The sequence below is a fragment of the Physella acuta genome, unplaced genomic scaffold (genome assembly GCF_028476545.2).
Source record: "Physella acuta isolate Inbredline_101_S28 unplaced genomic scaffold, ASM2847654v3 ptg000200l, whole genome shotgun sequence".
Classification (NCBI taxonomy): Eukaryota; Metazoa; Mollusca; class Gastropoda; family Physidae; genus Physella; species Physella acuta.
In genome coordinates this window covers 6,829-29,466 of record NW_026731719.1, presented here as the reverse complement: position 1 = coordinate 29,466, position 22,638 = coordinate 6,829, and the positions used below count along the sequence as shown (strand labels likewise).

At 34.3% G+C, this 22,638-nt stretch overlaps 1 protein-coding gene across 1 annotated transcript in view; it reads left to right on the top strand.

The window, feature by feature from the left end:
• Positions 1-22,252, top strand: part of LOC131937154 (retinal-specific phospholipid-transporting ATPase ABCA4) — a 76,258-nt gene extending 54,006 nt beyond the window's left edge. The window contains exons 17-28 of the mRNA XM_059294354.1: positions 603-958; positions 1,687-1,830; positions 4,731-4,955; positions 10,099-10,372; positions 12,392-12,529; positions 12,789-12,906; positions 15,365-15,525; positions 16,084-16,310; positions 18,159-18,346; positions 19,100-19,270; positions 20,212-20,404; positions 22,034-22,252. Of these exons, the coding sequence (XP_059150337.1) occupies positions 603-958; positions 1,687-1,830; positions 4,731-4,955; positions 10,099-10,372; positions 12,392-12,529; positions 12,789-12,906; positions 15,365-15,525; positions 16,084-16,310; positions 18,159-18,346; positions 19,100-19,270; positions 20,212-20,404; positions 22,034-22,213 (2,375 nt within the window). The 3' untranslated portion in view covers positions 22,214-22,252. The remainder of the gene's footprint in view (positions 1-602; positions 959-1,686; positions 1,831-4,730; positions 4,956-10,098; positions 10,373-12,391; positions 12,530-12,788; positions 12,907-15,364; positions 15,526-16,083; positions 16,311-18,158; positions 18,347-19,099; positions 19,271-20,211; positions 20,405-22,033) is intronic.
• The last annotated feature ends 386 nt before the right edge of the window (positions 22,253-22,638 follow it).

The window sequence follows — 22,638 nt, the reverse complement described above, 5'->3', positions numbered from 1 at the left end:
CTTCCAAACCTGACGGTCTATGGGCAAGTTCAGTTCATCTTTTTCTGTCACGTCATCATTAAAAAGGATAGTGTGGTCAGCGCTACGCCCAACCTTTACCTTGAAAATACTGTTAACTAATTATTATTTTTAATCAATAATAACTAAGAATCGGTTGCTATATGTTCTCTATGTTTACGTTTATCTTTCTATTTGCGTCATTGTTTGCGTTTACGTTTGTATTTATATTTGCGTTTATGTTCGTGTTTATGTTTCCAACTAAGTTTGCATTTGCGTTTATGTTTGAGTTTGCATTTATGATTGTTTGTGTTTACGTTTATGGGTGTTTATGTTTACGTTTGTGTGTTTTTGGGTGGCTTTTTTCGTTCATTTTTGCGTTCGTTTTTTGCGTTTATGTTTACATTTTCACAAACGCCCATATTTACATACGTCATAAATTCCAAAACACCGGGCAGCGCAGGGTATATGATGCTTAATGAGCACATAAATCACGGTTCTTTACAAATAACTTTACGACTAGTAAAATATATATCTCCAATTACAATCAGATTAAAAAACTTAAAACTCCATTATCAATCGGATTAAAAAATGTTAACCTTCAGATAAGAACGATCTTCAACGCTGCATGGTAGATTACAAGGCAAACGAAGGTGCTGCCTTATTTTGTCAACAACTCTACGCCATGTTTGTCAAAAAGTGGATTTTCCTTAACCAGAACCTTGAACTTGTATACCGGATAATCACGCTACACATGGCCTTGACCTCAGTATGCATGGCTGTGGTCTACTTTACGAGCTCTGGCAATAATGGCACAACTCAAATAAATCTTGCTGCCGGACTGGAGGAGAAGGTGACCATAGCAATGCGGATCCCCAACGAACGAACTGTCGCCATTTTTGAAAGATTGAATGAAAGTTTACCTCAAAACTTTGAGAGACTTTATGTGAATATGGATATGGTATGAATTTATGTGGGTTTTTTTGTGTTTTTTAAATAGAGTTACAGTTTGCTTCTGTATGTGGTTTGGGTTAGGGTTAGGTCTGACAAATGTGCAACTTGATGTATGAAAGTATTACTAATAAAACACAGCTAACCAGTAGTATCAAAGAACAATTTACGGCCTAGTTTGATTGAAAGTACAACAAATATAATTCTAGCATAGATATAGTTATTAAAATAGTAGTGTTTATTACATTTGTTTTAAAAATCATATATTTTCTCCGTTTTAGTGCATTGTTACATAAACGTTGTTAATAAAACGTTTTCATGCATTTTCCTCGGTACGTTAAATTAACAAAAACGATTGCGCACCAAATGTACATGATAATGTGCGTATAATAGTGCGGAATAGATATAGGGAACCCTACTGATTTCGGAAAATTCTAATTAATTTATAAAACATTAATTAGGTATCCATTTAATTTAAATTTGATGTCAGATTACATTGAGATGAATCGGTCAGTTAGAAGTGCTCAAAATTGTGATCGCCCGTTTCGGTCTATGAAGGTCGAAAAAAAGACCGACAGAGGAAATAAAAGCTTATAAAAATACACAACACTAACCATAATTGATTAGCCATGTAATAATTTAACCTAAAAACACAAAACACTAAATCTGACAGCTAATAACTGAAAAAAAACATAACACTAACTAGTATGTGTTTTCCTGCTATGTCTATTTATCCAGAGTTTTCCCACGTTTCTATTGGATTGGATTAAAACGAATGCGTCTGTAGACTCTGTGACCGTTTTGGGTGTTGATCTGTACGAGCCACCTTTTCACAATCTAGTTTACACATCCAGCCCATCCGTCTACACGCAAGTTTATGTGGTAAGTAGCACAAATATCTCACCTAAAAAATAGGGGCAGTGGATAAGGTTTGTATTTATGTTTATATTTGTGATTGAGGTTGAAGTGAGAGATGGTTTATGCTTATGTTTGTGGTTATGTTGTTTTTTTTGCGTACAGCTAAGTTTGTATTTGTGGCTTGGGTTGGGTTATGTTTTTATTTGTGATTGATTGTGATTAGAGTCAGGTTTAAAGTTAGGTTTAGCGTTTTGTATAATTTCTTAAACGTCATTTTTTGCATTTAGACATTTAATTGTACGGCAAGTAATGAATATATGAATAAGTCAGAGTCAAATTCAGGAATGCTTGGCTTCGTCTTGATTTCAGCGAGCGTTTTGTTCTTGTATCTTCCGTCTATACTAAGCTAAAGGAAGTGTTCCCTTAAGTTTTGTTGGTGCTAGAGTAGAATTGCTTATGTTGCATTGCAAATCGTGTGCTTAAAACGCTACCTTCCTTCACATTCAGCAGTAGCGTAGCGAGGGGGGGCGGGGGGGACATATGTCCCCGGACGCCGACCTTAGGGGGCGCCAAAATGGGTTGGAAAAATAAATTGAAAGGTTTAGGGGGGTGCAAATCGAAAGTTTGATGGGGGGGTGCAAATCAAAATCTCGAGGGGGGGTGCAAATCGAAAGTTTGAAGGGGCGGGGTGCAAATCGAAATCTCGAGGGGGGGGGTGCAAATCGAAAAGTTTGTCCCCGGGCGCCGGGAAGAGTCGCTACGCCTCTGACATTCAGTTATATAGCTGAATCCTTATAGTAAATATGTGTGCGACCACTTTCTTTTTGTGCTCGGCATAGTTAGTATAATAGGATTAAAATATTAGGAAAGAAATCACACATTACAAGTCGACTACCGGGCCACTATATAGAAATAAAAATCATGTTCATCACAAAACGTATATACACGATCAATGCGCGCCCGTATAGGTGGCGTTGACACGGTTCGTGACGTACATGCATAGTTACGCGAAGGGTTCCACGATATAGAAAAATCACGATACGGATACGTTTTACGTCCTACTGGAACACTTGTCATCTTGTGATGATTGGCCGTCGTATTGAAACTGTCGTCGGCTGGGGCCGCTAGTTCTATCATCCTAACCCTAACCCGTCGTATTGAAACTGTCGTCGGCTGGTGCCGCTAGTTCTATCATCCTAACCCTAACCCGTCGTATTGAAACTGTCGTCGGGTGTGGCCGCTAGTTCTATCATCCTAACCCTAACCCGTCGTATTGAAACTGTCGTCGGCTGGGGCCGCTAGTTCTATCATCAGCAGTGATTTTATTTTTATTATTTTTATTATTATTTGTATTATTATTCTAAAATTACCACTTTTGGACAAAGCCCGCTATGATCAAACCCACGCCGTGGACAAAGCCACGGTTCGGTCAACCCACCTATGGTCAAAGCCCCTATTGTAAAGGCTCATGTGGTTAAAGCATCTAAAATCCGAAATCAAATTGTACTTTTTATTTTGCACGGTTAGAAAAAATGTAAAATAAGATAATACAGTTCTCTAATTTTCTCAGCGTTTTATGGTCATGTTCATAATAATTTTGAGAATAAAATGGAGGCGAGCGAGTTGACAAGAATCCTTCCATCATGTTGTTGGCATGGAATAAAAACTTGCTTTTTTACTTTCTCGTATATACGAAGTATAGGGAAAGTCTTGTAATCGTACAAAAACAAATTGAGATTTTTTACAAATCTCGACGTTTTACACCTCACTCATACGGAAAAACATAATTTTGCAATCTTGTCCGTATGTCTCTGTGTGTGTGTGTCTGTCTGTCTGTGTGTAAACACGATTACTTGAGTACCGTTACAGCTAGGTTAATGAAATTTCATAGATAAGTATTTTATCAAAATCGTAGATCCGTATCAACTTTTGAGCGATTTCCGATAAACGGAAGTGGTACTTTTTCTACATTGAATTTTTCAAAAGCCAAAAAAGTTGATTACTATTTTAGATAGATAAATGAAATTTCACATGTAAGTAAAAGATGTAATTCTCTACTTTCTGTAAAATTTTTAGTAATTTTCGTTGACTGGAAGTACTAATTTACGCTATTTCCGATTTCTCAAAAAACGCATGTAAATTTATAAAATACTAATAATATTGCGCACTATTATGCACATTTATTAGGCGTTCACTTGGTGTGCAATTCTTTTTTCTACGAGATTTTATTCTATTTAAAAACTTTAAGTATTTAAAATGGAGTTCCCATCCCCTATTGTTTTATATAAGAACGAGCCGACCCGCGGCATAACATACGCCGCTATTTAGTTGTTTTTTCTACTTTTCAGTAATTCATAATTTGTGAATTTGACAGTACCAACGCTGACACTGAAAATATTTCTTTAAAACACTATAAGTAGCTCGTTAAGGACCATAACCCCCCCCCCCCTTTCTTTCCCCCCCCCCCCCTCCAACCCAAATATTGATTGGCTGTACAGGAACTCCGTGATCGAAAACTATTTGTTTACAAAACTTTGCAGTTAAATGAAAATTTAAACCCCATGACCTTGTTTTCCTTTTTTTTTCGCTTACAATGTGTACAATATAATTTATGGCAGCCTATCGAATAGCAAGATGCCATTGCTTATGTCGCCATTACACGTTAAAACCATATTGCTTTTTTTTTTTAATTTTTATTTAGTTACCAAAAATATTAAAAACATCAAATACATCCAATCTTTAGTAAAGTCCGAAAAAAACCAGACAGACAAGATTTTATAACCATATTAATTGTAATTGTGATTTTTAAATTAATTAATGGGCCTCTCGAATACTTTCTCGCTCGCTTCCATTGAAATGCTATTGTCGCTATTTTATGATCTTATGAAAATCAGCATTTTTACACTGAATTTTTTTTAATCCAGATCCAGTCCATTTTAAATGCCCATATCAAGGCATACTTTGGAAGCAACCACACCATTATTAGTCGTGCTAGAACATTTTATTCTATTCCTCAAAAATCGGAATTGAATAGTTCTAAATATTCAAGTTTGGAACAGATGCACATTTACCTGCCAGCCTGGGCATTGAGTGTAGCTTTGTGGTCTACTGAAGCATACATCCTCTACAGTTTAGTTATAGAAAAAAGTGTAAGTATCAATTTTTATTGGTCGTTTTTCGCGAAAATCTATTACCTATTCGAACGCCTTAAATGCAAGTAAACCGGATAAATTATTACTTTCTCGTATATACGAAGTATAGAGAAAGTCTTGTGGTCGTGGATTATCGTGCACAAAAAAAAAATCAAGATTTGTGCAAATCTCGACGTTTTACACCTCACTGATACGGAAAAACATAATTTTGCAATCTTGTCCGTATGTCTGTGTGTCTGTCTGTGTGTCTCTCTGTGTGTGTGTGTGTATGTGTGTGTGTGTGTGTGTGTAAACACGATAACTTGAGAACCGTTACAGCTAGGTTGATGAAATTTCATGTATAAGTTTTTTATCAAAATCGTAGATCCCGATCAACATTTGAGTGATTTCCGATAACCGAAAGTGGTACTTTTTCTACATTGAATTTTTCAAAAGCCTATAACTTGGGTACTATTTTAGATAGATATATGAAATTTCTCATTTGAGTACAAGATCTAATTCTCTACCTTCTGTCAAATTTCGAATAATTTCCGTTGACCGGAAGTACTAATTTACGCTATTTCCGATTTCTCAAAAAAAAGCATGTAAATTTATAAAGTACTAATAATATCCCGCACTATTATGCACATTTATTAGGCGTTCACTTGGAGTGCAATTCTTTTTTTTTACGAGATTCTATTCTATTATAAAAAGTTTAAGTAATTAAAAATGAATTACAACTATTATTTATATCCTGAGTTGCCATCCCTCATAGTTTTATATTAGAATATTTGAGAAAGTTTAGGGGAGATCACTCCCGGTTTGTTTTATATCACAATGTGAAACAGTTTGTTTCTTAAAGGGACATGCATTTTCAGAGTCACACGAGTTATTAAGTTTTAAAAAGCACATTACAAAAAAATGTTAAACAATTACTGAATAGTTTAAAAACTTCAAATGAAAACAAGCTTCTCCAAAGTGTATATTAAATTCCAGTTGAAAATATTAACTTTTTTTTAAAACGTGCAAGAATTATGTTTAACGAAAGAATATGAACAGTGTTTCTTCCAGGCACCTCGGGAAAGTCTACCCCTCCCCTTCATCGAAATGGAATTTATATAGAAAATATATACTTTTAAAAGTGTCCGCCCCCCACCCCCACCCGGAGAAAACAGTCTCGAAGAAACACTGAATATGAAGTTTATTGTATCAGGTTATTCAGAGATATGGGGTCTTCCTTAAATGACATCACGGTTTTTTTGTCAAAAAGTCAGACATCCCCCCCCCCCCCCCCCCTCGGCAATACTAACATGTCGTCACACTACATCCAACCCTTTAATCTACAAGCTATCTTATGTTTCAAATATATTGTGGTTTTCTCCACAACTTATCTTATGTGTCAAATATTTTTTTTAAATACTTAATGTCAATGTGGGTATTTCTTGCAGACCTGACGATTCATGTGAGAATAGTTAGAGTATATGAATAATGTAACTGTTACCAATATGCCCAGACCCTTACTTTTGCCAGTACAATTTTTACTGTAATTTGTATGATGGACAAAATTGATGTCATTTATCAAATAGCAATAGAATGGTCAAGGATTTCATTATCTGATAGTAAGTTTATCTGGACCTCAGCATAGTATGCTGGTTGGTTTAGGCTTAGGGTTAGCATAGTATGCTGGTTGAAGGTTTGAAATCACTGACGTCATGAGCATTGATAACTTTTTCATCGCACTTCGATGGGTATTTCTTTTGCCACATTATAGGATGTTTCTTTATTCGTGGGTGTAGATACAAATGCTGTTGATTTAACCAGAAACGTCAAAAGTGAGTCTTAAGTGGCAGCAATTTCTTTTAACCCTTGCGACTAGACATCCGTTTTTAGCTGAAGATATGTATCACATTTTATATTCTTGACTTTTCTTCTTGGCAAATCGTTTTACTCTTTTTAGTGGATGTTAGCATGCAATCATCAAACATTCACTTAAAAATGTATATTAATCATTTACAGTCCATTTTCAAGTACATTAGAAAGGTTATTTATCAGATCTAATTGTGAATTGAAAAACCTCACACAGAAAAAGTTAACACAGCGAGACACGTGTATGCCTTTTTGAGCTGATCCCATAAACACTCATCACAAGCTAACCCCACCTACATCCGCTTTTTTGGTGCAACCCCACCCCCCCCCCCCCCCCACCCTCACTCAAACTTTCGATTTACACCCCTCCCCCCTTGAATTAATCACTTAATTACGTGGAATTAGTGGAATTATCATTTCTCTCTATATATTTGGCTATTTTTTGCCTTGGTGTCACGCCCCTAAATAATGTCAAGCGGTGCGGTCCGCACCCCCGCTCCCCACCCCCTCGCTACGCCACAGATCGTGCAAAAAAAACGAAATTGAAATTTTTACAAAGACCTTCCTTATTTTAATCGAGCAAAAATTATAAAAAATGTCGGCGTTCTACGCGTGATCGAGTTGGATAGACTGGGCTTTGCAATTCTGTCCGAACGTCTGTGTGTATGTATGTCTGTGAACACGATAGCTTGAGTACCATTACAGCTTGGTTGAGGAAATTTCGTATTATCTATATATATATAATTCTCTTCATGGGGACCTTGCGAGAAAACACCAAGACGTAAGCGCGCCTAGCAGCCCCCTCTCTTCCTCTCTAGGTATATCGCTACCACCTCCACCGGTCTGGCGAGCTGTGGTTCACCAAATGTTTACAATCGTAGTGACGGCTATTAGGGACAGATAATTTTGTTCGGAGGGGAGGTAACTAAGAGGATGCTGCTTTCACGGGGGGGGGGGGTTATTGGAAAGGAGGAGGGGGTGGGTTATCGTCCTTAACAAGCTACTGATAGTGTGTTAAAGCAAATATTTTCAGCGGCAGCATTGGTAGTGTCGAATATACTACGCCGCGGATTGGCTCGTATCAAATAGTTGTGTATCAATTTTTCAGCGATTTCCGGTAATTGAAAGTGAAAATTATTCTACATTTGGTTATTCAAATGCCTTTAACTTGAGTACAGTTTTAATTAGATAAAAGAAATTTCACATTTAAGTAAAAGATCTAATTTTCTGCCTTCTTTCAAATTTTGAATAAGTACCGTTGATCGGAAGTAGTACTTTACGCTATTTCCGATATCTAAAAAAAAACGCAAATGAATTTATAAAGTACTAGAATTCCGCACTATTATACACAGAGTGTTTGGAGTTCACTTGGTGCGCAATTCTTTTTTTTATGAGATTCTATTCCATTTTACAAAGTTTAAGTAATTAAAAATTGATTAAAAATCATGTCTATATCCCGATTTTCCATCGCCCCTAGTGTTATATAAGAATATTCGAGAAAGCTTAGGGGAGCTCACTGCCGGTTCATTTGATTTATTTTTATTTTATATTAGCAATTAAAAATTAATTAAACCGTTTCTGAGCCAAGCGGAAACTACAAGATGAAATGCTAGAGATCGATCACTGGATAGATTACTATATCCAATAAGAGTAGGGGAGATAACTAGCTAGACGCCATCAACCGAACAGCCCGAAGAGCTGCGGTCCACACCGAATGTTTATAATCGTAGAGCCGGGTCGAACTAATAAAGGCTGTTAAGTGCAGATAATAAAGTTTTTAAACCATCAGAAACTAATTAAAGCTTGCTCTTGTCTGTAAACTAGGCCTATGCTCACCGATGGCTGCTATCACGGGGCAGAGAATCGTCTTTCAGACATCGCGAGCTACTTATGGCGTTTTAAAGCAAATATTTTTAGTCGTGTCCACTTCATAAATTATCCTAATATATAATAGCCCATGTACGCACTTCTCTCTCTCTCTCTCTCTCTCTCTCTCTCTCTCTCTCTCTCTCTCTCTCTCTCTGTCCGCAAAATATTTTCGCCGGATATCACGTCAGAATCGGCAGCGATATATGGAGAACTTGATACGGACTTTTGTTGAAAATAATATGTTAGATGTTTTAAATGTATAACCACAATTTTATTTAAAGAAGAAAAATAAAAAATAAAGGCGTATTCGAATGTAGAGAAACAGTTTTAATTATGCAACAGGAAAAGCGTTTATAGTTGTGAAAAAGAATGCATAAAATAGTGACGTCACTAATGTTTATACATTAACTAATGACGTCATCTGCCGTGTTTAGAATAAAAAGAAATGAACTATTTCATTTAAATTTCATTTAGATCTACGTACGCTATAAAATTTATACAATACAATTTTGCTCGGGCTAAACTTAAAAAAAAATTCTTTTAGGATTCTAGATCTAGATATTCTAGATCTAGATATTCTAGATCATCTAGATCTAGATATTCTAGATCATCTAGATCTAGAGATTCTAGATCATCTAGATCTAGAGGTTCTAGATCTAGATCTAGATGATATAGATCTACGGAAAAACTAGACTTACACAGATGTAGACCCTACCTAGATCTAGATCTAGATACATTTCTATACTTAAGTATTTCAGGCCTTAATTACTTTATTGAAATTTTTGTTTATCTATGCAATTTGCTAATCTCTATAATATATAAAGCAAAGTTGTCGGATGCCCTATAGGGCACTTCCCGGCGCCGCAGGCGCTTCAAATTTTGCAGGATCTTGCCTTGGGACGACAGAACACTGGGGCCAGTTGGCCGAAAAGTCTACGATGAGGGGGTCAAAACTGACCTCGACTGACCGGCGCCTTATATGAGCTATAAATCGAAAAAAAATGTCCACGTAGGAACCTCTTCATAACTCCTGAGGTCGTAGACCAACCCTCGGGCGAATTAATCAAGCATTCAAATTCTCAATGTTTTCGAAAGCCTAAGCGAAGCTGGGCAGCATGCCTAGTGAATCACTAAAAAGTAGAAAATAAAACAAAATGATTTTTTTTTAAACTGTATAGGAACAAGTTTTTAAATGCAATCAAATAAGAAAATAAAACTAATTTGCTTTCTTTAATAAAGGTTTTGGTCGCTCATGGGATCTTTTACAAATTGTGGGACAAAACTTTTATTAAAGACAGCAAATACGTTTTATGTTATGGCAGCTAATGAAGAAATAAAATTTATTTTAATTGAACAGAGTTTCATATTTCAAAAATATCCATGATAGGGTGTGACCTTACATAACATAATCTTGTTTCTCCAAAAGTCAGGTTTTAAACACCTGCAGTTGATCAGTGGCCTCAGCCCAAGCAGGTACTGGAGTGCACATTTCCTTTTTGATTCCATCGTCTGTCTGTTTGTGGCCCTACTTCAATGGACGTGCTCCTTAGTTCACCCGGCCATTCAGGTGTATACCCCCCTTCTGCTAACCTTGACCTTCTTTGTGTTAGACATCATACCTTATTTGTATCTCCTCAACTATTGTTTGGGAGGACCGGAGGAATCTGTCACTCTTTTAATAGCCTGGAATTTTGTTGTTGGTAAGTCTTTAACAAAATACCCAACGCCTACACGTAACGGTGTTTGAAGTCATTAATATAATTGCAATTATTTAAACTATATCTGCCCCATGAGTGTCAGGGTCGATGGTATAACGTCGTTCAATAAAGTTTAGTGGTAAAGGTTTCTTGCAGCCTGGGGTGATTGTGGGTTGTTAGGGTTAGGGTTCGATGGTATAACGTCGTTCAATAAAGTTTAGTGGTAAAGGTTTCTTGCAGCCTGGGGTGATTGTGGGTTGTTAGGGTTAGGGTTCGATGGTATAACGTGGTTCAATAAAGTTTAGTGGTAAAGGTTTCTTGCAGCCTGGGGTGATTGTGGGTTGTTAGGGTTAGGGTTAGGGTTCGATGGTATAACGTCGTTCAATAAAGTTTAGTGGTAAAGGTTTCTTGCAGCCTGGGGTGATTGTGGGTTGTTAGGGTTAGGGTTCGATGGTATAACGTCGTTCAATAAAGTTTAGTGGTAAAGGTTTCTTGCAGCCTGGGGTGATTGTGGGTTGTTAGGGTTAGGGTTAGGGTTCGATGGTATAACGTGGTTCAATAAAGTTTAGTGGTAAAGGTTTCTTGCAGCATGGGGTGATTGTGGGTTGTTAGGGTTAGGGTTAGGGTTCGATGGTATAACGTCGTTCAATAAAGTTTAGTGGTAAAGGTTTCTTGCAGCATGGGGTGATTGTGGGTTGTTAGGGTTAGAGTTCGATGGTATAACGTCGTTCAATAAAGTTTAGTGGTAAAGGTTTCTTGCAGCATGGGGTGATTGTGGGTTGTTAGGGTTAGGGTTCGATGGTATAACGTCGTTCAATAAAGTTTAGTGGTAAAGGTTTCTTGCAGCATGGGGTGATTGTGGGTTGTTAGGGTTAGGGTTAGGGTTCGATGGTATAACGTGGTTCAATAAAGTTTAGTGGTAAAGGTTTCTTGCAGCCTGGGGTGATTGTGGGTTGTTAGGGTTAGGGTTCGATGGTATAACGTCGTTCAATAAAGTTTAGTGGTAAAGGTTTCTTGCAGCATGGGGTGATTGTGGGTTGTTAGGGTTAGGGTTCGATGGTATAACGTCGTTCAATAAAGTTTAGTGGTAAAGGTTTCTTGCAGCATGGGGTGATTGTGGGTTGTTAGGGTTAGGGTTAGGGTTCGATGGTATAACGTCGTTCAATAAAGTTTAGTGGTAAAGGTTTCTTGCAGCCTGGGGTGATTGTGGGTTGTTAGGCTTAGGGTTAGGGTTCGATGGTATAACGTGGTTCAATAAAGTTTAGTGGTAAAGGTTTCTTGCAGCCTGGGGTGATTGTAGGTTGTTAGGGTTAGGGTTCGACGGTATAACGTCGTTCAATAAAGTTTAGTGGTAAAGGTTTCTTGCAGCATGGGGTGATTGTGGGTTGTTAGGGTTAGGGTTCGATGGTATAACGTGGTTCAATAAAGTTTAGTGGTAAAGGTTTCTTGCAGCCTGGGGTGATTGTGGGTTGTTAGGGTTAGGGTTAGGGTTCGATGGTATAACGTCGTTCAATAAAGTTTAGTGGTAAAGGTTTCTTGCAGCATGGGGTGATTGTGGGTTGTTAGGGTTAGGGTTCGATGGTATAACGTGGTTCAATAAAGTTTAGTGGTAAAGGTTTCTTGCAGCCTGGGGTGCTTGTGGGTTGTTAGGGTTAGGGTTAGGGTTCGATGGTATAACGTGGTTCAATAAAGTTTAGTGGTAAAGGTTTCTTGCAGCCTGGGGTGATTGTGGGTTGTTAGGGTTAGGGTTAGGGTTCGATGGTATAACGTCGTTCAATAAAGTTTAGTGGTAAAGGTTTCTTACAGCCTGTGGTGATTTTGGGTTGTACCGTCTTTTTTAAATGAATACACGAGTACTTTTTATGGACTGACGTATTAAAATAAAAGATAATGTACAAATAAAATGGTATAAATCATAATTTTTACATTTTGAATCCGAGAAAATTTGCTTATTAGTACTTCAGAAATCACAATTATAATTACTACCTAATCATTATCTTAGTTTCAATCATTTCTATTTAGTTATGCTTGATGAATCTCAAGCCGCAAAGCTACTGCACTTTGAAGAGTTTGTGACTTCCGCACTGGACATTATCTCGCCTAATTTAATGCTTCACAAAACGTTACTCAAATTATTTGACAGGAAATATACCCAGCAAGGTATTTAAAAATACATTATAGCGCTTTCAAAGTAATACGAGTATATGATTATGTACGTGTTTTCTGCCGTATTTGTAGTTGAATTTACATTTGCATTATTATTCATGTTCATATTTATACTCTTATTTGAGTTATGTTTTTGTTTGTATTCGTCGCATAAACATGTATTTGTGTATGCAATTACAGTTGTAGTTCTATTGGTGTAATTACAAATTACATAAAATTCTCGATTTTCCTTTTATTCTACTTGACATCACAGATATTGATTTTCAAGAATTTGAGTGGTGTGATCAAACGGCGAGATTTTTTCTGCTTCATGCAATATGTTCGTGGTTTATTTTGTTAATCATCGAGCTTAACTACGTTCAAAGAATATGGTAATTATTTTCTCTTGAATCTATTAACTCTACATAATCTTAATTTACAAATCCATGTTATCTTAAGATTTCTACACCTTATTTGAAAATCCACTTACTTAAATCTCGAATTCGAACCCTCGGGCAGATGAGGCTCGTAAGCTGGGGACAGCAACTCTTCTAGGAGAGACAACTCCAAAATCAAACAACTGCTGCCTGTTAGTTTGTTCTTGGTTGGACAAAGGCTACGGAAGCAAATCCAAAAAGAAAAGCAGGCTGAAATCGGAGTCAATGGCCTCAATGGCGCATAACCAGTTGACACGTATCCTTAATTGAGATGGAGGCGTGGTCAAGTCGGCAGATAAGACTCGATCCCTTCAAACACTAAAAATTAAGAACGAAGAAGAAGAATCAAAATTATATTAACCATTATTATGAACTTAAACATATCGTCTACTTTCTCGTGTACATTATCGTTTACTTACCCTTTACTTTCTCATCTACTTTCTCACCTACTTTCTCCTCTACTTTCTCACTTACATTCTCCAATACTTTATCATCTACTTTCTACTATATTTTCTCATCTACTTTCTCATCTACTTTCTCATCTACTTTCTCCTATACTTTCTCATCTACTTTCTCCTCTACTTTCTCATCTACTTTCTCATCTACTTTCTCCTATACTTTCTCATCTACTTTCTCCTATACTTTCTCATCTACTTTCTCATCTACTTTCTCCTCTACTTTCGCCTATACTTTCTCATCTACTTTCTCCTATACTTTCTTATCTACTTTCCCCTCTACGTTCGCATCTATTTTCTCTTATACTTTCTCATCTTCTTTCTCATCTACTCAATCGTCTACTTTCTCATCTATTTTCTCTTTTACATGCTCATCTACTTTCTCTAGTATTTCCAGATCTACTTTCTCCTCTACTTTCTCAATTACTTTCTCCAATACTTTATCATCTACTTTCTACTCTACTTTCTCAACTACTTTCTCCTCTACTTTCTCCTCTACTTTCTCCTCTACTTTCTCCTCTACTTTCTCATCTACTTTCTCATCTACTTTCTCATCTACTTTCTCGTCTATATTGTATTCCAATTTTGTATTAAATTGAAAGCAAGATTGGAACAAATCTTAACGTTTTATAGTTTTCGGAGTCGAATTTTTTTTTTGCAATCTTTAAAATTCCAAGGTTACCAAATACTCTACAACTATGCAAACTGTACTAATAATAGAAAAAAATAAGTACTAGAATTCCTAGGCTTTATTAGTCATCAGTTTTAAAAATAGAATTTAATCTAAAATAATAATATTTTTCTGTTAACGATATTTGTAATCTACTCTATGCTTCTGTGACGCGTGTTTCAAGCTGTTTCTTCAAGGTTTTTTAATCTCTTAGGGGGAGGGGGAACCTGAAATTTTTCGGGGGGGCAGGGGGGGAAGTGGGCGGGCTAAAATTTCCTGGGGGTGGATGGGGCGGACAGAAATGAATGGAAGAAACTCTGGTTTCAAGTGATAACCTATAAACTCAAATCAGAAGAGTGACGACATTTATAAACTACCTCTAAAGTAAAATTGATAAAGAAAAGAATTAGTAAATGTCACATTCGGTTTATAAAATAAAGAAAGTTAGTATTTAAATACATTTCAATACCCTAACCCTAACCCTACCACCCTGCACCTAATTAATTCGATACAAAATCAATACGTGTATCCTAACATAAGAACAAACAAAAGGAAGTAGGCTCTACTTACAATTTTTTTTCTAATATTACTTTTAATTTTATGCATTTATATACCGATCGATGGAAGTAATTTGTAAAATAAATAACAAATATTTATTTTTTTTGCACTTCAGATTGTTTAAACGGATAGTTGAAAAATGAACCAACTTATTACAATAGAGAAATGTAGAATTTTCCCAACCTGAAATTGAAATTAAAACCATAAGCATAAGAAAAAAATTTCCATCACCCACATACAAACACAGTCCATTTCAACTTTAAATATAGACAGAGAGACAGACAGTCCGAAAGATATATATATATATATATATATATATATATATATATATATATATATATATATATATATATATATATATATATATATATATATATATATATATATATATATATTTATATATTTATATTTATTTATTTATTTATTTATTTATTTATTTGGATGAGTGGTAAATGGACAGATAGAAGGTCGGAAGTGCCATTTCTAATCTATAGATCTGTTCTACTCCAAGTGCCATCAAAACATTACTGCTATTAATCGAATGTAATCAAAAGTTACCGTGCTCACTCAAGTTCCATTGAAGTCGTGGCAGCTTTTAAAAACTATCTTTACTATTTCTTTAATAGTATCTAGTGTGTGTTTGGGATTTTGGTTAATATTTTGTTTGAGTTCATCTCAATCTACTAATCCCGACCGCTGCTTTAAGTTTAAATGATTGTCCGTGTTACAGGTATGCCTACTGCTGCTGTTGCGCTGATATTTACGTTTGTTTTAATGATTATACCCGGATCCATCGCGCGAGGTACAAAAAGTACTACGCCAATAACACTGCTGTTCAGAGGGAGATGGTACGCGTGTTAACTGAGAAACAGAAAGGGAATATAGAGCAAGGTAAAAGGGTAGGATTAGACAATCTAATATGCATATACCTATAAATATACTTACATATTCATATACACATACATATACTTTATACATAAAGGTACATAAAAAATATATATATCATATATATGCATATATATATATATATATATATCATATATATATATTATATATATATATATATATTATATATATATATATATATATATATATATATATATATATATATATATATATATATATATATATATATATATATATATATATGAATACGTAGACATATAGATGCGCATGCGCAATCGCCCAAACGTTTGCGTGTACACTTTTATGTCTGTAATTAAAAAAAAATACAACGCATAAGGTCATTATATAACACAAAAGGTCATTATATAACGCATAAGGTCATTATATAAGACATAAGGTCATTATATAACACATAAGGTCATTATATAACACAAACAATACAAATTGTAATCCTACTAATACACCAGAAATCATGCAATGACCTCGATTATAATCTTGTATTTCATGTGGTATATGTCGCTAATGAAAACTATTTGTTCACAGACATAGTAGTTTTTTTGAACATGTGTAAAAAGTATCGGATCAAACATCGTATTTTGACGGCAGTGGAAAACACGTGTCTAGGCATTTCACCAGGCGCCATCTTTGGTTTCCTAGGCAACCATGGTTCTGGTAAAACGTCCATACTTAAAATGATGACCGGGGAATTAATGTTAACCTATGGTGACATTTACTACAGCGGACAGAGTATCAAATCCCATTTGTCAACAGTAAGTTGCGCTTTCCTTTGAAGCATCGGCGTCTCTACAATAAAACATACAGGCTTTGTAGTATATTGAGTATATTTCATCGTGATCGAAACGTAATGAGATGTTGATAGTTTTCGCCTCTTTTCCCTACTGTATCTAATACGGAATGTAAATGATGTTGGGTTAGGGTTACTCTAATCCTGCAAGAGCTTAAAATTGATATTTAGAAAATTTCTACGTTTTACGCACTCCAGAGTCGTAAAAGTTTACAATTTTGTTCGTCTGTCTTCCCGTCTGTCTTCCCGTCTGTCTGCGTATGTAAACAAGATAAATTAAGTAACGTTTCAGCTGGTGGATGAAATTTTCATACTCGGGTTTATAATCTAGTTCTCTTGTCAAATTTTGAGAAATTTCCGGTGACGGGAACTAGTATTTTTCGCTATTTCCGATTTCTCAAAATTCCACCAGAACACGATAATTTTATAGCGCTTTTGAGAGCAATTTTTTTTCTAAGCGATTAAATTGTAGTAAAGTGTGTATAGTTGAGCGTTTTATAAAGAAGTGTTTCGTTATATCTATTGAAACATTGTTCTGGGGATATGCTAAGCATAAAATCACAAAATTTCTTGTTTTTCGTCATGATGGGTTTCTTGCACTTTTGGATGCTTTGTCCATTTTTGTATTAAGAAATTAATTACTTTAATGAGAAATAATTTTTTAATGTGTTTAAATTACCATGTTGATGACCATATTAATTAAAAAATAATCAATTTTTCGCGATCTAATGAGCACTCTATCAAACGTTTTATATCCGTCTTGATTGTATTTGGCATCATTGGAAAGCTGGACTTCTCATATGTTTCATAATCTTAATTTCCATCATCTCGAAACACCCTAAGCTTACAATCGGCTTTACAATTTACACAGATATGGTTTTTTCGTGACCTACTTTTCGTTACTTTTGCTGTTTTTCTCAGTTCGCAGGTTTTTAACACTAAAAAGCCTACTACTTTTTGTTAAACAATACCAACCATATTTTCAGTAGTTGTTTTTCGTGCAAAATAAAAATTTTGTCACGGGGAATTGTGATGGCTTTGATTGGAAAAAAGTATCTGGTAATTAATATGCATTTTTTTTTTATTTTGGATACTAAAAAGGTACAATCTTTTAGACCTTGTGAAATTCTTACTTGTAGCTATTTTTAGCATTTTTAAAAGTACCATAAAATTCAAAATAGCGGAGGTTTTTTTGGGGTTTCCATGACAACCAAAATTGTTTTCAACCATTTTTTTGCTTTTTAATACTTTCTTTCATGTGCCAAACATGGTAATAGTATTTAAAAAGCTTTAGATGTTATATTGTAAAAAATAGAAATTACATAGCATATCCCCTTAAGTCCCTTGTAACATTTGTATCATAGTTATGTCCCTTGAGCGTGTAGTGTGTAAGCTGTGTGTTGACATCCGGTAGAGACCACGTGATCAGACGTGACGTCAGAGACTGTTCTCTACATAATGTGTTAACATAATGGCGTCTACTGTTGCGTTCTGAACAGTATACAATAAGCTGAGTTGTGAAGCATGGGTTATTTCGCTCTATTTCCGATTGCTCAGAGACTTTCAGGATTAGATCATTTAACGTGTGTTTTCGAAGTAGATTGGCAATAACGATTACAATTCAATGTATTAAATATCGAAGTAAATTGGCAATAACGATTACAATTCAATGTATCAAATATCGAAGTAGATTAGCAATAACGATTACAATTCAATGTATCAAATATCGAAGTAGATTAGCAATAACGATTACAATTCAATGTATCAAATATCGAAGTAGATTAGCAATAACGATTACAATTCAATGTATCAGATATCGAAGCAGATCGGCTACTGCCCTCAAAGTAAGACTCTGATGAAACAGCTGACTGGGAGACAAACACTGGAGTTGTTTGGGAGGTTACGGGGCGTACCGGAGAACAAGATTAGTCACATGATTGATTACGTCACACAGATGATTTTTTTATTCCCATATGTGGATTTCCTCGTCAAACAATACAGGTAAATTTAACAATACAGGTAAATTAAACAATACAGGTAAATTCAACAAAAAAAGTAAATTTAACAATACAGGTAAATTTAACATAAAATCTATATTAAACAATACAGGTAAATTTAACCAAACATATAAATGTAACAATTCGTTTAAATTTAACAATACGGGTTTATTTTATAATGTGATTTGGTAGTTGTTGCCATTTATTAAATTATAAATATAGATACTATTTGGGATAAAGATAAAACAAGTAAACATTAAAATAACACGTAAAATTGGACTATAAAACTTTCTAAATCATATTAACTCGAGCATCTTTCAATATCATTTCTTCTTTTCTTAAGTTATATGTCACCATTATCAAATATGCACACATATTTATTTTTTAATTTATTTATTTTATTTATTTATTGTAGTATTTATTTATGTATTCATTTATTTTAATTATGTATTTCATTTTTATTATTTATTTGTTTATTTATTGATGTATTTATGTATCTATTTTATGTATTTATTTTTTATTTTATTTTATTTATTTTGTTTTACTTTATTTTATTTTATTTTTATATTATTTGTGTATTTACTTATTTATTCATTTATTTATTTATTTTATTTGTTTGTTTGTTTATTTGTTTGTTTATTTATTAATGCTTACATTTATGTGGATCTTCTATTGTATCTGTCTAACATCCCTAGCAACAAATAAATGCTCCGCTAATTTAAATACATATGAATGTTTACATTTAAATATATTGCAGTTGTGCTAACAGGAAGAAACTGTCTTTCGCAATTGCGATGATTGGGGTGCCGAAATTGTTACTTATGGACGAACCAACTAGAGGAGTTGAACCATTTGTCCGATTTGCAATGTGGAATTTCTTAAAGCAGTATCAGAAGTTGGGCTCCACAATAATCTTGGCCACAAAAAGGTTTTTATTAGTATAGGCTTTATTGAGCTTCCAATGTATTCTGGTGGGTGTGTGGCAAACATTATAACTCGACTTTAATCCACTTTTAATGCAGCCATTTCATTCTAACTTTATAGATACACTCGGTTTTTTATGAAAATGCAAAAACATATCAATTTTACAACTCATTAGACATTACATTAAATCATTAAAAATTAATAAACCATTTTTTCAAACATAACTGGAGATAACCAAGTCCTAGTAATCGTAAGGATGCCTGTGAACAATATTTTTACAACTAGTTGGTTTAGGGTTAGGGTTAAGGCTAGGGTTAGGGTTGGCATTAGCCTAACCCTAACCCTTAGGGGAATTTGGGTTAGGGTTAAAAATGTATTTTCATTGTGTTTTTTTTAATTTTATATAGGTTTTTTTTATGTAATTGGTTTATTTTTAGTGCAGAAAACAAAGCGAAGTAATTCAACACAGTATGGTAACATTTAAAGGAAGCACATTTAACACAGAATATAATCACACAATTAAAAAAATCGCATATACTTAACACAGAATAAAATCACAACGTGTAAACACAGTTTACAATCAGACAGTGAAAATGAATTCAACAAACCAAACTATGTTACTGATAAAACTTACAATAAGTTGGGATTTTTTTACTTCCCTCTACCTAAGAAATCTGCGTTTTCTTAGTAAATTGTCGTATTTTTATTAGCTGTCACTCCATACAAGGTAAAACCAATAAAACCCAAAAACATTTTTACAGATTTTTTTGAACAATCAGAAAACACAAAAGTGATTTGAAGGTATATTGCAAGTACATACAATTATACACTATAGTAAAAACTACGAGTAACTTTTAAATATTTATAACATGACATAACCCCATGATATTTTTATTTCACATCACCTGATGATTGCAATATTTGTATGACCATATTTCTACCAAGTTTCGCAGAATCTAACTCACTTTGCACAAAGATGGCGGTCTTGATCGACGGTAAAGTAGTTTGTCTTGGCATTCCACAAGAATTACAGAGAAAATACGAGAATTACTACACAATCAGTTTTCAGTTGAAAGATTTGGGGGAAGCCAACAAACAGGTCCCTATCTACATCAAGAAAGCATTTAGGAAAGTTATGGTTAGCATTGTTAATCTTTAATTTATATGCTGGAGTTGTAGATGTAGTAGAGTTGATGTGCGAGAGTTGCAGATTTAAAAAGGTCCGAGTTAAATTTAAAGTGGCCAAATAAAAAACGTGTGAGTTCGAATCTTCTCGAATTTTATCATTTGTGTTGAATGCTTGGCGAATGTTTAATTAAAACCCTTTATATCGGCAACCTTTTGAGACGTAACAGCCAAAATATGCAATTTACCAAATTTACCAGTTTTAAAGGGCCACTAACATTTTATTTTTCATTATTTAGGATTAGGTATATATATATATATATATATATATATATATATATATATATATATATATATATATATATATATATATATATATATATATATAATTTAAATAAATAGCTTTAAATATAAAATAATATTTATTCTTTTTTTTTTAGAAAATAGGCCTACACGTTTCGCACAAAACATATTATAGTATTTTAGTTAGCTCTGCTAGAATAATAAAATTAGTAATCATAAAATATAACTATAATCATTGAATATTTACAATAAATACATCAATGGGAGCATTGACCTTGCATGCTGTTTGAAAGTTTGTTTAAATCTGGCTCATAACTTCTTGTTTTAGGAGGTTTCAAGCACGCCTCTAGATCTGTTTTACTTAGTTGGCTTCTTACTTAGCTTTTTATTATATTCATCTAAGAGAACTCTTGCTAGCACGAATGTGTTGACCTAAAGATCTTCAGCACTCCATAAGTCAACTTCTCAACGTTACTGTACCATCCTGCAAATCTTTTCCATGCGTCACGTATGAGTGCCTCAACTTTTACAACTGTCCAGTTGTTCAGCGTAACGTACATGTTTTACTGGACCTTCAACTTTTTCTGCTTGCTTTTGGGTTCTATGAATTTTCCGCTCCACAAATGAGTCGTTTTCAAATCCAGCAATAGCATTTCAAGCGAACCAGCATCAATTCCAAATAGCTCAAAGTTAATCTCATTTGTTTTTTGTGTTGAAATAGTCTACTATGAACGTCAGAGTACTTGCATTTATTTGTTTTGAATAGCTCAAATCTCTCAGTGAACCCATCCTTCGTTTTGTTTGTTGTAATGCTGAAGCAATTCATGCTAATAGTTGCATTGGCTTCTAGATTTTTTTTTTCAGATTTTTCGAAATCAAGTAATTTACCGCTCTCCGTGTCTTCAACAAAAAAAAGTAATTTTCTTTTTTCGAAACATCCACTTCTAAAGCAAGTCATAGGCTGAGTTTTCCTTTCCGTGCAGTTTTACATTTAGCTCGTTTAGTTTCTTTGTGATATCCACCATGAAGTTGAATGTTTCAATTCGGGATGAACAGTTTAATAGGAAGTACATAGAAAATAGGGAGTACCTAAATATTCTAATAGAATAGCAAGTGTTTATTGTTTATTGTATATAATTCATAACCGAGTGTTGCAGAACATTTTTATGAGTTTTGAAAATAAAATAAAATGATTATTTGTGCATGGAGCCGAAGAGCCGCATCTTGACCTCAAAAGAGCTGCATGCGGCTCGCGAGCCGCCCCTGCTTTATATAGAATGATAAGCCCATAAATGAAATGTGAAATGGAATTGAGTAATATGTTGTTTTCTATTCACAGATCTTCGAAACTTCAAATGTGTACATCCACTTTCAAATTCCTGAGAACCTCTTGTCCTTATCCAAACTATTTACAGTCATGGAAAACGCAAAAACAAAATTAAATCTTGACTCATACACTGTTCATGAAAACTCGCTTGAACTAATGTATCAATTGTTTCTGTGGAAAGAAGAAGACTAATGACGTTTTAAAAGAAAAACTCTGGACAAATTAATTCAATAAACGTATTAAACATTTAAATTGTTTTATATTTAATTTTTAACCTGTTTTAGGTTAACAAAGTTTGTCTAGTAGGTTAGATTAATTGTTAGCCTTTAATTTATAGCATGAGTTTGTGGTTATCTATATACTACTAAAACTCAAGTTTGTTTACATGTTTGAATATTTGTTTTGTTGTTTTTTTGTTTTTTTGTTGTTTTTTTTTTTGTTTGCTTGTCTGATTGACTACTGTAGAGGATCTGCGCTACGTGGAGAGCTGTAAAATAGTATGTAGGTAGAGAACAATTTTTTTCAGACAGACTGTTAATCACAAATTTATTTAAAGACTTTAATTAATTTATTGATTTATTCATAGGTAGATTAACCACATTAATTTTAAAATAAAA